Source organism: Lathyrus oleraceus, chromosome 5 (genome assembly GCF_024323335.1).
Source record: "Lathyrus oleraceus cultivar Zhongwan6 chromosome 5, CAAS_Psat_ZW6_1.0, whole genome shotgun sequence".
Lineage (NCBI taxonomy): Eukaryota > Viridiplantae > Streptophyta > Magnoliopsida > Fabales > Fabaceae > Lathyrus > Lathyrus oleraceus.
This window is the reverse complement of record NC_066583.1, coordinates 302,791,231-302,807,284: the sequence shown is the minus strand read 5'-3', so window position 1 is coordinate 302,807,284 and position 16,054 is coordinate 302,791,231. Positions and strand designations below refer to the sequence as shown.

The following is a 16,054-nucleotide window of genomic DNA, read 5'->3' as shown; positions in this document are numbered from 1 at the left end:
TGTAATAGTATATTCTCTTTTTCAATGCAGAAATTACCGAATTTGAGGTGATGATGATTTGATGTGGTTGCATTTGGATAATTCAGGTTGGTTGAATGTTTTGCTGTGATGGTTTTTGGCTTTGTTATGGGAATTTATGATGATTAATACTGATGCGGGATGTTGCAGGGTTGGTTCTGCAGAACTGCGTTTCGGTGGCAGCACTACAATATTGTAGTGGTATCCGCCGCAGCGGGCATTTCATGTAGTACGGTACCTTGCAGCAGCATTGCGCTTTGCAGCATGGTTTCTACCACAGTTTATAAATAGCACTAGTATTTCGTAGCAACACTGGCATTTCCGTGGCAGCATCTTTTATCTCTGTAGCAGCATCTCCTTTAGTACCATAAAATTTGGTGTAACGCCTGTTATAAACCCGTCCTCTAAGGAACTTAACTTCAGGGTTGTCCCATGCCAATGAAAATGTCACAGTTGCTGCAATAGCTGCTCCAATGGATGATCCTGGTTCTGAAGGCCCCGATGTTTCAGTAGGATTCAGATGGTCAAATGGCATGTGTTGTTTAACTTCATTCCATATGTCCTTTGCGGAGATGACCTTGTAAGAACTAGATATAACAAAGACAGGGCATTGTGAGATATCAACATGTTAAGTCTCTTCTGCTGCAATTGCACATGTGACCGGAGATTTCTCATTTGCAGTCTTGTGATGTAGAAGCACGCCATGCACCCCATCAGGCCTCTTTATCTTTGAGTTGAAGTGATGACCAGTAAACTCATATTATCCTCCAACATAATTAGCCCATGTGAAAAGCAAGGTGACATCTGCTATTGTTTTGCCTAAATTATTCAGCGTAAAAGTAAAACAGATACAGGAAAGCTGCTCTCTATTTTCAATGATGGATCAGGTTCCTCATATACGGTCCAAGCCCTTGTGTATAATGTGTGATGTGTGGAACTTGTCCCCTTCATATTCCAATCCCATGATTTAATCCATGATGCTGGATTTTCTTTCGATACATTTGGCTTCCCTGAGCATAGGACGCTTGCATGTTTTTCACCATTTGGACGTGAAACAAAAACAGAAAATTGATTTGTTAAGACTGGTTTGTCTTGGTATGCTAGAGGGAACAGCTGCCAACGCTGAAACTCACCTTTAAAACTTATTTCAATGCTTCCTGCACCAATGCCACGCCGTGGGAAGATGTTATGTGACGCTTAGCAAAAGGATTGATGACTCCAGTCTTTCCTTTGGCTTTTTCTTCACGAATGTAGTACATAGTCGATAACCAGTTGGAGCAAGATGAATGATATCTTTAATAGGCAAGACGAAATCAGATGGAAGATTTGGTTGATTGTTTAATTTGCGTTTCCAGGTAAGTTGGGGAGGGTCTCCATTTTGTAGCATTTTCTCTGTAAACATTGATTTCAATTTGATTGCATGAGATGGAAGATGAAACATGAAGAGTGACAATTTTGAAGTTCAAGAATTTAGAAAACATGTGTTGACTTTGGTCAAAGTTGACCAAAAAGTCAATTTGTTGACCAAAGTCAATATTGGGTCAACGTTGCCAACATTTGTAATTTTTCATGTAATGATTAATGTAATGGATTGTAATGGTTAAAAATGGATTGAACGTGGCTTGAAAATAGTTTTTCTCTTTATACATGTACGCTTGATTTTGAAATAAAATGAACATGACTTGATTGGTAGATGGAATAAACACATTACATGACTCAAGAACATAGATATGACTTGATGAAATGAATCACTAGGCATGACTTCCAATTGGATTGTGATACAATAGTCTTTTGGTTGTTCCGATAGGCAAGGTCATGCATGCACCAACAAAAAGACATTGAGACTAAGCTGGACTGAAATCAAGACCAATGACCAAATGAAACTAAACCAATATTGGACCACATACATTGATGACAGTGGGTGAAAAGTGGATGACCTTAGGGCTTTGGATGTCACTAGATGGAAAGTCAAGCCACCAAGTCCATCAGGTTCATCACCTCCTTGATTAGGATTTTGGTGAGGCCCACTTCTCCGATCAAGCCTCTTGAATCAAACCAGATGCCTCAACAACAATTTTCCCAATGTATGAGCCTTTACTAGGGTCTTGACGGCCAAGACCGAGCCTAGAGAAGCTCCAGAGGATCCATCATCAAATCATCAAGGATTAGGGTTTTGACATCTCTCATGCTTTTATGGATAGGAAGATCATGCTCTTGAAGTTGATCTACACCCAATCCCTAGCCTCACAAGCCAAGAGCTTTGAGTCCATAGTGATCCACCAATGTATGAATGATGCATAAGAATGAGCTATTAATGTATGTAACCGATCCCCAAACCAAGTGGTTGGATGAGAAGATGAAAAAGAGGAGGGTAAATTTTGGGGTATAACACACCCGCCAAGGTGATTTTCCTTATACACAAGGACTTAATCCACTATAAGCAAAAGATTACAATAAACACAAAGAATAACCTTCCTTGTCTTCTCAAGGATCCAACTAAACCTTAGTCTCCTCAAGGACTCATAAAGAACAACTTTCTTTGTCTTCTCAAGGATAACCTTCTTAAGGAATCAAACAAATAGTTTGAATAATAGTTTATGTGTTACAAGATGCTTCTACAAAAGCAGATTTTACACAAATGATTAATAAATACTTAAAGAACATTGTATACAAAAGATGATATCTTTTCCCAAAGAAAAATAGCTTACCAAAATACTTGTGTAGATCAGTATTCAAGTCTCCAATGCATGCTTATATAGTGTAAGCATGTGACCGTTGGAGGGGAAAATGGGGAAAGCTCCTTGAGCGGTTGTCCACTGTTGGATGAGAAAGGAGGGATACCATGTACTGTCCTTTTGCCCAAATAGTCAGTGACAGGTGTGATGAATAGTACAGTCTTTGCCCACTAAATCAGGTAGTGGAAAGGTTGTTCAATTTGTACTATGTAATATTTAATCATGTTCCTACTTGATCTTATCTTCAGGTACATTGGCTTTTGATAAAAGATGATTGAAGCATGAAGTGAAGAAGTAGGGAGTTGGATTCAGAAACTTCAGAACCTTAGGTCAGAACCTTGACAGCGTCAGTAGTTTGGCTTGAGTTCTTTAGTATCCTCGTAATCTTCAGAGTCTTCAGTTCTTTAGTATCCTCAGTCAGAAGCTTGATAACTTCAATCGTCTGTCTTGAGATCTTCATAATCTTCAGCTATATAACACAACTTCAGAAGCTTGCCATTCTTCAGAAATTTGTTGATCAGAGTCACGTCTAGAAGGAAAAACTGAAAGAACATTGCAACAGCAATATAGAGTGTCCTCAGAAGCTTTTGATGGGTGAAATAACACGGAAATAGAAGGAACATTGCAGCAGCAATATTGACGTCTTTCAGAACTTCTAATGGCAGCGCAGAAGCGGATTTGGAACGCAAAGTTCAGAAACTGATGATGTTGCACATCATATGATCATAATCAGACTGGTTGCTAAAGCTACACAATAACAAACCATTATGGCATCAAAATTGTTCTCATGCAAATACATTATTGTTATCATCAAAACTCAAGGTACAAATGTAGAACCAAATCTTGTTCTAACACAATTGGTTTGCATCAAGGTTCAACCCTAAGCCCCAACCTTTTTAACCTTAAATTTGGATGTACTCGCGGAACACATCCTAGAGATAACATCGAGACGCATTCTTTTTACATATGATATAGTTCTTCTTGGAGAGTCGAAGGATGATTTAAATAAGAGGTTGGAAACTTGGAGATGAGTTTTATAAACACATGGTTTTCACCTTAGTAGAAGTAAGACATAGTATATGGAATGTAAGTTCAACAAAAGAAGAAGTGTTTCTAACCTAGAGGTGAAAGTTGGATATCATATTATCCCTCAAGTAACACAGTTTAAATATATTGGATCCATAATACAAAATATTTGAGAAATAGAAGGGGATGTAAACCATTGAATTCAAGTTGGGTGGTTAAAATGGAGAAGGGCATCAGGTGTTTTATGTGATGCAAAGGTATCACTCAAGTTAAAGGGAAAATTTTATCGGACTGTGGTAAGACCTGCGATTTTGTACGGGACAGAATGTTGGACGGTTAAAAATCAACATAAGTACAAAATAAGTGTAGCAAAGTTTAAGATGTTGGGGTGGATGTGTGGTAAGACTCAATAGGATAGAATTAGAAATGAAAATATTAGAGAGAGAGAGAGAGAGTGTCGGGGTAGTGCCTATAGTGGAGAAGATAGTAGAAAATAGACTTAAGTGGTTTGGGCATGTAGAGAGAAGACCGATAGATTTTGTAGTAAGGAGGGTAGACCATACTGAGAGAAGGCAAACAATTAGAGGAAGGGGAAGACCTAGAAAGACTATCAGAGAAGTTTTTAAGAAAGATCTCGAGATTAAAGATTTGGATAGAAACATGGTCCTTGATATAACATTATGGTGAAAGTTGATCCATTTAAATGACCCCATTTAGTAGGATAAGGCTTAGTTGATGTTGTTGTTGTATGTTCTTCCCACTCTAAGGATTGCTCCTTCACTCTAGTGAAAAATCAAAATTATCTATAGAATTCGGAAATATACTTTCAGACGCATTTCACTCACATAATCAACTCATAAGTGAGAGATACTATAAGTCTATGTTAAAAAAATAAGAAAATTTAATTCCGTATGAATTACGAAAGTGTATTTTCGGAATCTACTAAACCAAAAAACAAATGCATACACGAAATAGATGCAGAAACAGAGATAAATTAACATCAATAATTGTTATGACATACATAAAAAATAAAACATTACATAGATGATCGTTAACATAAATCAAATAATACATTTTACCAAATAGTAAGATGTTTCAACATCTTCAGAATATCTTCAGTCGGTCCCGCATCCAGCTTGATCAGACATTTTGTTTCGTAACAGTAAAATATACTTTGCTTAAAAAATAAATCTACATTTGTCTTCAACTCAAACTCATTGAACTATATCTCTTCATTGATGTCAATAGAGGTTGAATGATAGTAGAGCTTCACAACTCTTCAACTGTCTGGGTACAAACTCTGTAATTTTAATTTTAGATCGACAAGACGGGTGATCACTAAGAACCTAAATTAAAGAGGGGGATTCTCGCTGTTAAAGTTGACAAAAAATAGATATGCATAATGAGACATTGTTTATGTACTTTATGTGTTTGTGCTAACAGGTTTAGTGGGCTCATATTTATACATGTTTTAGATCAATATGGACCTTATAAATTCAATCTTGTCTCAGGGGATATTCTGGAGATGTACTTCCTTATACACTATGTTTCGTTTAGTGAAATTAAGGTGAGTCCGAAAATGCATTTGCTATCTTTTTTTAAACAATATAGGGTGGGCCCGGAAATGTATTTCTGGATTCTTACGTTACTATTCAGATGGAACCTGATTTAGAAACAAAGCCTGTTGTAAACACAACAATGTTGAAAATTTTGGAAAAAATGAAACATACACTAAAATATATGAAAATATATACATTTGACATCGTTAATATTAATCCAACATTACATACAAAACATGTTTAATTGCCTAAATACATTGTTGGAGAAAAACTAAAATGAATCAAAACATGTGTCACCGTCTAAATCTATATCTATGGGTGATTCCACATTTGACCTTTGCTTATTTGATTCTCTTTCAATTTCGTTCAATTTGGTGAATTCTTGAATCCTACACATGGTCTCGATCTCTACACGAATCACCTTTACTATTTCCCAACCAATTATTCAGGGTAGCATGGACGGATTCAACTTGGTTAATTGTTGTGTTTCTAAAGTGTCTAACTTGACCGGTCGAAGTATAAACAATCTTCTCATTCACCTAGTCTAGAACTGTACTTTCAACATATTTTAAAAAATTCAAATATTTCTCACGCTTTCTTGAAAAGTATAACAGAATCAGCATATAACTCTTTCTTAGAAGAATTCATTATAAGATTTCATACATCCATTATTCATTCCAGTATCAACCTAGGTTTGACCATTTTTCAATCTTCATCTTTATTTGTTTAGTCCCTACCACAGGTTTAAGTTGACTTTTCATATTCTTTATGATGTGATACCTACAAAGTAATGCGTATGAAATAGGAAACACCTTTGCAACCGATTCATCAATACGGTATCGTGATCGGTGACAATGACCTTCAGCGTATTTTCTTTGTCCTTCAACATTTTATGGAACACCTCTAAAGTCTAAGTAATGTTGTCCTCTTTTTTGCATTCCAAAAATATGAATAAATCTTTTCGATAGAGGTAACACCAACAATTTTCAATGGTGGAAGTATGTACTTATTGGTCTTATATGTTGAATCAATAATTAGTACAATAGGAAATATGGTCTTATACGTCCAAAATATATCTCGAATAGTTTCTCCATCCTCGCACACTATATATCTAGACACATAATGGTTATCATCCTGAAATTTCAACAGTTATTGCATTTTTGTTCTATCACCTCTTATTGTCTTATTCTTTCGGACACAAACATTGTACACTTGTTTGATATTTGAGATATTTTTAGATCTTTTACGTTAAAGTTGCAAGTGTGTTTTTGGGTTGCACCATGTTCAATGTCATGTGAGAAATTAATTTCTTCTCTTCTGATATGAGGCATGCAATGGGATGACTGTCTAACTTGTGAAATGTGTCATGATTATGGGTACCACAAATCACATTAAATCTCCATTTATTATATGTCGAAAGTTATTCGCACAACTTAAAAGGACACTCACATTTTCTCAAACCGGTTTCATCTGGTTTCAACTTTCCGGAGAGGAGTGTGTACTTGTCACTTCTTTTGCATCTCAATGTCACAATTGCAACGATTATATGATCACGAACATCAAACTTTTGTCCATTTGTAAATTATTGGCAACATCTACGTTGACAACAACAGATTTTGCATTCATAGACACAATAGATCTGGTGGAAACTATCAGGGTGTACCATATTTAAGAATTATAACCAAAAATATTTTTAAAAAATCTGACAAAATTACAACTCTGGACCATTCACCTAAAATTCAAATATGCATTTTTGGATGTATTGGACCATTCACCTAAAATTCAAATATGCATTTTTGGATGTATTGTTCATTTTTTAGCTCAAAAATCAAATTAACGTAAGTAATGTGAAAGAAAATATATGAACTTTACCTTAAATTTTGAAAAAAAAATTATGTGATTAAAACAAGAATGATATTTTGGAGGCAAAAGTTGATTGACAATGAAAGAATATTTTTTAAGTGTTTTAAAAGAAAAACGATCTTTAATCATGAGAAAGAAGAAAATGCAAAATCCAAATTTATTAAATTTTCCACTTTACAATTCCAAAAATGCACTTCTAAAATTCCCACTTCCCATATCCAAAAGTATACATCTAAATTAGTCACTGAATTGGTAAGTTAGTAAAATCCTTAATTGACGGGTCCGAAATACATTTTTGGACTAAATACTAGAATGTGTCTTACCAAGACGTGCATCCAAAAATGCACTTTTGAATTCATAATGCTATTTTAAAATTTCTATAAAGTGTTTCTGCACCCACTTAGGGCTCTCCAAATGCACTTTTGAATGAATTCTCGAAGCCATTTTCGAATTTCTATGAAGTGTTTCTCCACCCACTTAGGGTGTGAGAAGCAATCCCCTAAAAAAAAGGTTGAAAGTGAGGTAAAAAACGAGATAACAGAAAACAGAAGTGTATTATGTGTCTGTGTTTCACGTTTTTATTAGAGAATATTATACAACTGTGATAAGTGCAATTAAAAAAATTAACCGATAACATCAAAAAAAAAATAAACGTATCAAAAAGCACTAAAGTTAGACGTAAACTTTTACCTTTTTTTTTTGTTTGTAAATTCACCAAAAACGTCATAAAATTTATCATTTAAAATCAAACCCTCTTGAAAGAAAAACGTATGAAAATACCCCAAAAGATGCGATTGCCCAGGCACCTTCCTGCAGACAAAATAACCCCTAGGCTACTTACCCCTACCCAACCAACCTATTACTTTTACCCTGCCTCAACAAAAAAAAATCCACTGTTAAGCAGGCAGGCTTGAGGCACCTGTAACTTATTGCAATATTTGCAAATGCATGGTTCCAAACAAAACCCACCCTCTTTTTTCCCTCCCGAATCACCAGCCTTCTATAAAAACAAAAGAGAAGAATGTTACTAGCCATCTGCATAAAAGAATGCAACTTGGATCTATTCATGATACAACCAAACATCAAACTTCAGATCCAGAGTCAGAAGAACTCAATCCAGTAGATGCTCCATTCATGTTAGTGGCATAAGATTCAAAAAATTTGGACAACTTTGGCCGCAGGCCTGGGCATAGCTTTAATAATGTGGTGGTGCCCGTCTTCAAGCACTACAAAACAAAAAATCAACAAAGAATAAGATATACTTTTTATCAACATGATCAGATAGCATCATTAAATTTACCCATAGAAAAATCAATCAGAGCCTTGATTGACAGAATGGATATCTAACTTGGTAGACAGAAGGGTAGTTTTGAACCCATTTCATTCAATGGAGAGAAATCTTGACTTTCAAAATCAAAAGGTCAGATTTGATAATATATTAGATAAATCACAAAACTTAGGTGCAATTAAAGGTGTGTTGTTTTTATTATTTCTAGGGTACATCACAAACTAACATAGTATTGACATTATAAAAAAATATATATAAAAAAAATTAAAAAAACTTGATCAAAGTAGAGTAGATGCTCTCACCCTCTGATAGAATGTATTGATCTCATCCTCTGTGAGGCCTTCATCCTCGCCAGAATCGTCCTCCTCCTCCCAACCAAGAGAACGAAGAAACGCAACTTCTTCCTCAGTGGAAGTTGAAACTTTCCATCTGATGTCAGGAAGTCTGTGAACCTCCTCCACATGGGCATTACCATTGCTAGTCACTTCAGTACTATTACCAAGATCTTGAAGGATTGCAGGGGGTTCAACTGCTTCCATATTAACTTCACCAGATTTGTCAGCCGCGGCAGGGGAAACAACAGGGCTAGAATCAGGAAGAACTGATGAGTTCGGAGTTTTACTCTTAAGGAGATTGAAGAAATCATTTCTGCTCTGTGATTGAGAAGTTAACTGTTTCTTATCTGTTGTGGAACCTACTTTCGGTTCCAAAGAAGCTGGCCTCCGCTCTGTGGGGGATTTAAGGCTATTGGGGTTCCTCAAAGGTGCAGAAGCAACAGCTGAAGCAACAGCCAGATGATTTCCGGGTTTGCTGTTAGAATAATTTGTTGGAGCTGAAGCTTCCTTCGCTGTTGCAGAAACACCATTTTCCCACACAACAGACTTAAGATCAGTAAACTTCCCAGATGTCTTTGGAGCATCACCTTTGGCATTTCCATTGCGGACAGAATGATTAACAATATGCAATGCAGAGGGTTGCTGTGGCACACTCTTGGCAGACATATTCATCTCAGCATTTCTGAGTGCTGTCTTCGGTTTTGATTTTTCAGAGTTACTAACCTGAGAAAAAATATCACAAAATCACCAAGGATTCAAGAAAATATCAACCAGTTATCAAATAGAAGACAAAACAAACATGTAACAACTTCCAGTAACTCTCACATACAAAGAAAACATGAAAGATTTTAATTACATAATCACATGTTTAATATAGGACAGATACCCACAACAATCAGTGTAAACTGATTACAGTGTTTGGTAGACATGATAGAAACAACAAAACAAAGTAGAAAAGTGCAGTTTTCTGTTTGCTATATATCAAAATTAGAACAAAAGAGAACGGAAATACAAAAATGGTAAACTTTGGCTCAACTAAAAAGATGGAACAAAAAAGTAACTTTGGCTCAACTAAAAAGATGGAACAAAAAAGAAGATACAATACAATAGGCTATTTGGCTTCATTTTGTCTGTCAAATGATACTATGATGTGAATGTATAAAAAAGGTGAAATCGTGTATTAGTAGCATTTGTTGTAGAATTAACGGCACATTCACAAACACCGATTAGTACACATTATACATCCAAGAATTGCTAAAACAATTAAACCAATTGGCTATATAATTGTTCTGCATCATGATTCAAATTCAGGCAACAAACCCATGTCTAAGAAAAACATGTAAAATTATGTTGAAATAATTTACTTAGCCAAGTTGCTACTAGAGCTACTAACGATCAAACTGTTCAAGCTTACGAACTGAAATTGTTACTTCAAGTTCTTCTTAGGATAGAAACATAACGGTTCAATGAAACAATAAAACAAAGGAGTGATGTGAAATTGCAAATATGTGGCATTAATTGAGCCAGGGGCGGCTAAAGAGTAATAATCGGTAAACAACTTCTGGCTTCTATATATACCAATCTAATAATTGTAAATTCAAGCAAGAAGCAATCAAATAAAAGAGATAAACTTTTTAATCAACGTGCTGATACATTATAAGTATTTCCCACAAGCATTACACACTGTAAGAAATAAACACTAACCAAACTTCATGTTAATAGTTTCTTTGACATTTTGCTCATTCTAAATCTAATGTCCTCTCTAGAAATCCACCCTCAGTAGAGCATCAATTTTAAAATTTTGGGTACTTGTCTAAATTTTCAATTTCAACACAGTTGCTTACCATTAAATAACACCCCATAACAAGATCAAACACAAGTGCAAAATTACATTAGGAAATCATGGGCCCTGGTAAAACCTAAAACAGACCAAGTATTGTAATTCAAACCATTAAATTTATTTTTCAAAAGGCAATTTACTCACCAAAGCCTTGGGCAATGATGGTGTCACTGGAATCAACTGTCTTGACTGCTTAAGAGCAAGTTCTTCAAGCCTCTGGGTTTTGACCGAAACCTACAATTGATACACACATTATAAGCTGGTGGTGAAACTAAATGAAATCATTACATTTAAAAGAATGATACTGAAAGTGACAGACAGCTATCTTGATTACCTGGGGAGTTGACTGAGCTCGATGTGGAGTCTGCACCAAAGCTTCAGCCATGTTAAGACCTGCTGATGTACTTGAAACTACAGACCCAGAGATTGGAGTAACAGTTTGTTGTGCTGTTTGAGACCCAGTACTACTGCTTCCCATCACAGAAGGTACTTCTACTAGTGCAGAAGTCCACCCGTCTCCGCCAATCATAGGTGAACTACCAACGGGTAGAGATTGACTAGAAGTACCGCACAAACCAGGAGATTTGACTCTGCCTATTTCCGCTGATCCAGGTTTTTCATCTCCCCCAAGCGATGGAAAATCTTTATCGAAAACAGCTTTGTGAAAACTGCTACTTATACTACCACCAGAAAGTACATCACTGCCATTGCTCTGGTTGCAGTTGCCACCAGATTTAGTATCTACAGCACCTCTGTGGTTAGCAAGCTCGTTCTGTTTCCTGGAGACCAATGAATGAGAACGCCGCAGAGGATCTCTCTCTGTCCTTACCGAGAAGAGGTCAGCCAATGGTTCAGAACATTTACGATCCCAGTGGTCTAAAAAGTTGGATCTATCTTTATCTCTATCGCGGTCTTTATCACGATGATTTCTGTTGAAACTACTATAGGGATGTTTTGCAGAGCCATTGATAGTGCCCCTCCGAGAATTTGATGAAAATGTCCGTTCAAGAAACACAGAACGAGGACTATCAAAATCACTAGTTGTCTTAGAAGACCTATTCCTTGAGTGATGGGCTACAGTATGAGTATCTACACAACAATGTTAAACCTATTAATTTATTATCATTTCCTCTTTCCCATGGAGATAACTTAGTTATATAAACAAAATAATAAAATCCAAAATTCTATATTTCTTAGACGAATAAGAAAAGGAATGCACATAAGAAAGTAATAATTATAAGATTCTAATTAGACTATCAGAAAAATGCAGAATATTCTGAATTGATGAATATATAAAACATTAAAAATAATCAGGGCATGGAAATTACCAGTGTGATTAGATGAAGATGCAAAATGGTGGGCTGAACTGGGAACACTTCCAGCACTTCTCAACCATTGTGGAGCTAAAGCGGGTTCACTTTTTTCCATAATGAACACTGAACATGATCAGAACCAACACACAAAAAGCAGAACCAACCCTTCACCAACCCCACTCCTAGAACAGCACTGTTATAGGCTGAATTCTAAACTAAACAACTCACTCCAATTCTCACCTCCTCATTTTCCCCTAATCTAATAACCTAAACACAAAACTATTCCAAACCCTAAAAGATTAATCCCAAAATTCACCACCGTAACGGCTCCAACAATGCCGAACCAAAATCACCCCCTTAACAAACCACAATCTTGAATCACAAGACAATGTCGTAAAGGAAAAACTTCTCTATGCCTCCATCTTCAATTAGAAAGATGGATTCAATTCAAACAAGACCCCGAAAACTCTCTCCAGAGAGATAATCGATCCCCGCACCAAGAAAACAATGACACGACTCTCAAGAATCGATAATCCAAGAATTAAGCACGATTAAAAAGCCCGTGAAGAAACGATATCGCCCTATATAGGGCGAAAACCGCGTCTCGAAAACAGAAACCCTAGAAGTATGCGCACGTGCAATTAAAACTATTCCAAAACCTAGAATTGAAAACCGAAGCGATAAAATAAAAAAAAAAGATTAAAACAAAAAGGGGAGAAAATAACCCTAGAGATTAATCGATTTCGAAGGATAATAGAGAAACGCAACGGTTTGAATAACCGTGAGAAACGTATGAGAGTGATGATTATATGAAATTACGATGAATGCGTTTGTGTGAATTGTGAAGAGTGCGATGAGAATGAGAGATATAGAAGAGAGAAAGAGAGTGAGAAAGAGGAGTGGGAAGTTAGAAAAATAGGGTTTTGTTTATGATTTGTTTTTGATTTGTTTTTGTCAAGAGTGCGATGTGGTGTGCGGTGTGTGTGAGAACGCGAGAGAGAAGGTAGTATAATTCTGTTACTTTCGGATACTCTCCTCAGAATGAATGAAACGTATCAACAAAGAACACCCTCTTCTCTCAAATGCATACAAAAAATTTATTTATTTTTATTTTTATTTTTATTTTTTATTAAACCTTTAAATAATTTATGAAATTTCTTAATTATCCTTTTTATTATGACTTTTCTTTTTAAGTTCTAACTTCTAACCCACACCTTCTTTGAACTTTCGTTTATTTTTTATTTTTGTTAATTTGTTATATGCGATGCTCTTTTTCTGAATACGGAAAGTTTGTTGTATGGTTGCGATGATTGTTGACCAGGGATAAACCGTGGGTGAGAGCCATTCAAGTGAAGTTTATGGCGAAAAATATTAGGAAAATACTAATTTATTTTTTTAGATGTCTCTTACTTACCGGTTAAGAAATATAATATATATTTATAGAAATAATATGTTATAGAGATTAATTAGAATTTTTTAATTTCTTTTAATTTTGGAAATTAATTTTGATGTGAAATTTTTATTTTTATTTTTTTTAGAGAATGATGAACTGGTGTCTTTTCTTTTTTTTAATATGGTAACGTGGATAATATCAAAGTTATAAATGTAAATTAAATAAGGTAAAGCACAGTTGTTACTTTAGTTGCATAATAAGATATTATATTATTAATTATTAATGTTTAGTTAAATAATATCATATGATATAATTATTAAAGAATATCATAAATATTTATGTCTTATTTTGAGTCTAAAAGATATGTTTTAATTAGAATATGATTCAATGTTTTGCCGATGATGAAGATGATTGATTTGGAAAAATATAAAGATTATAAAATTGATGAAGATTGTAAAAGATTTTTCCATCTATAAATCGCATATGACACCTTGATTATAATCGAGGAAAAGTGGTTAAATATTTAAACCATTAATGAACTATTGATATTGTTTAAGCCTATGTTCGAGATTTAATTTAACTTTTTCAAGAGTTTGCTCATAGGGATCAATGTCCCACAAAATTGGATTATGGAGGTTGCGAAATATATTAAAATGATGTATCATTTATTTATCTTTCTTTTATCTCGACTTAAAAATTAGGGTAATTTTGAAGCAACAGGATGTTTGCTCTCATGTGATAAATATGTTGAAATCAAGATTGTCTAGCTGCAAAAATAAACACCTCTCCATTGGAGGTTGAATTGTAACTCTAAAATATGTCTTATATGCGATCCCGGTCTACTTCCTCTCCTTTTTCAAGGCTTCGTCAAGTATAATTCTTAAATTATAATCTCTTTTCAAGCGGTTTTTAAGTGGGATAAGGTGGGTAGGTCAATCGATGAATGGGTTGGGGATTAGAAGATGAAGGCTTTTCAATACGGTTTTATTAGAAAAATGAAAATTAAAAATTAAAATTGAATAAAGGGGAATATGGTTTTCTGCTTTATAAAATAGATACAGGTTGAATATAAAGGATATGAATTGAGAGGAAAATATAATTTTAAGTTGGTGGAAAGATATATGCTCCTTAGATTTAGGTATGATGGAAATCTCAAGTTAATATTCTATGAAAGACATTTATAAGAGCCTTTTGCCTAAAGGTAATTTTGAGTTCAGGAATATGTGGTCGAATTTTTAGAATAAATTAACCCCCTCCAAACATCATGTTTGGTAGGGAGATTGTTGCATAATAGAATTGCAACAAAAGTCAATCTAGCTAAGAGGGGTCTGGTGTTTTAAGGGCAATACATATGGGTATGTGACTATGGAAGTGAGGAGTCAGTAACTCGCCTTTTTATTGAATGTCCTATTTTTGCAGATGCGTGGAGTTCCATGTGCAGATGGTTGGGCGTTTAGAAGATAAAGGGGTTGGAGATTAGAAGATGAAGGCTTTTTAATACGATTTTATTAGGAAAATGGAAATTGAAAATTAAAATAGAATAAAGGGGAATATAGTTTTCTGCTTTATAAAATAGATATGGGTTGAATATAAAGGATATGAATTAGGGGGAAAATAGAATTTTAAGTTGGTGGAAAGATATATGCTCCTCAAATTTAGGTATGATGGAAACCTCAAGTGAATATTCTATGAAAGAGATTTATAAAAGCCTTTTGTCTGAAGGTGATCTCGAGTTCAGGAATATGTGGTCGAAGATTCAGGAATCTGAGGTAATATCGCAGTTGTGTACGTTGTGCCATGGTGCGAGATTGTTCATTTAGAATCATCAAATTTTCGTATCGGCGAGGCTTTAACCGATGCAGATCGCTTCTGGATGAAATTTTGGAAGTTTCAACTATGTGTGTATATGAGTAGCAAGGTGTACTTCATTGTTTCCAGCAATCATGTTGGTGTGTTTTGTGTGTAGTGTTTCTTAAGTCCTCTATATGGTGTTGTTTGAAGTCTTTGTTTCTTCAGCTCTTTAGAGGTTTTTTAAGTTTTCTGCAGTACTAAAGGTGTTTTGGTTGTTTAAAGGCTAAATGTTGGTTGTATAAAATTTTATTTTTGGGTGTTGTATGTATGTATCACTGAATTGTTTATGGTTTTTTATGTCCATTTTTAATTAATTGTTGTATGGGATGAATGGCGGTAGTGTCAAAATCATGTATGGTTGGTGCCCTCATCTCCAGCAATCATTGTGCTGGAACAAGTTATTTTTATTAAAAGTTTTTTTGGTGACTTCAAAAAAACCAATTGAATCAAAAGAGGGAGAATTCTTTTGTTTTATTAGGGTTTTGCCAAAAAAATTGTGGGCATAATTTTGATATTTGAATGGTTATACTTTATTCATCTTCAAGATTTTTACAATGCTTAACGGGAATTGGGTATAATTCTATAGTAAAAAATTCATTAAAAAAATCGAGTCTTTATAATTGGTGGTTATAAATAAAATCTCATATGAAAAATCTGGTTAGAAACCTTCCTTGGATTATTATCACAAAAAATCATGCTCCATTTGAATGCTAGGAAAGTATTTGGATTTTGGAATGTAATGAAAGTGGGAGCCTCAGTATTTTGGGATTGTGTAGAGAAGTTTTCTTCTTGTTTCTGACTAACAATTTTATGTTGGTTTTGTATTAATTTGT

At 34.8% G+C, this 16,054-nt stretch overlaps 1 protein-coding gene and 1 pseudogene across 1 annotated transcript; both read right to left on the bottom strand.

Annotated features, from left to right (window-relative positions):
• Nucleotides 1-289: 289 nt before the first annotated feature.
• Nucleotides 290-1,420, bottom strand: LOC127080333 (uncharacterized; annotated as a pseudogene).
• A 6,453-nt stretch (nucleotides 1,421-7,873) lies between these two features.
• LOC127084135 (probable GPI-anchored adhesin-like protein PGA55) lies at nucleotides 7,874-13,040 on the bottom strand. The gene is made up of 5 exons (XM_051024537.1): nucleotides 11,993-13,040; nucleotides 10,999-11,753; nucleotides 10,809-10,898; nucleotides 8,792-9,547; nucleotides 7,874-8,427 (listed from the first exon to the last, which is right to left on the bottom strand). Exons 1-5 carry the CDS (start codon nucleotides 12,090-12,092, stop codon nucleotides 8,284-8,286), a joined length of 1,845 nt encoding a protein of 614 aa, XP_050880494.1. The 5' UTR covers nucleotides 12,093-13,040; the 3' UTR covers nucleotides 7,874-8,283.
• Nucleotides 13,041-16,054: the final 3,014 nt, after the last annotated feature.

Excerpts from the sequence above, each read along its gene's own strand:
- LOC127084135 (XM_051024537.1), bottom strand. The coding sequence starts at position 12,092 with ATGGAAAAAAGTGAACCCGCTTTAGCTCCACAATGGTTGAGAAGTGCT. Across the intron at positions 10,899-10,998 it reads GAGCTCAGTCAACTCCCCAG|GTTTCGGTCAAAACCCAGAG; the intron begins GTAATCAAGATA and ends TATCAATTGTAG. Across the intron at positions 9,548-10,808 it reads CATCATTGCCCAAGGCTTTG|GTTAGTAACTCTGAAAAATC; the intron begins GTGAGTAAATTG and ends ATTTTTTCTCAG.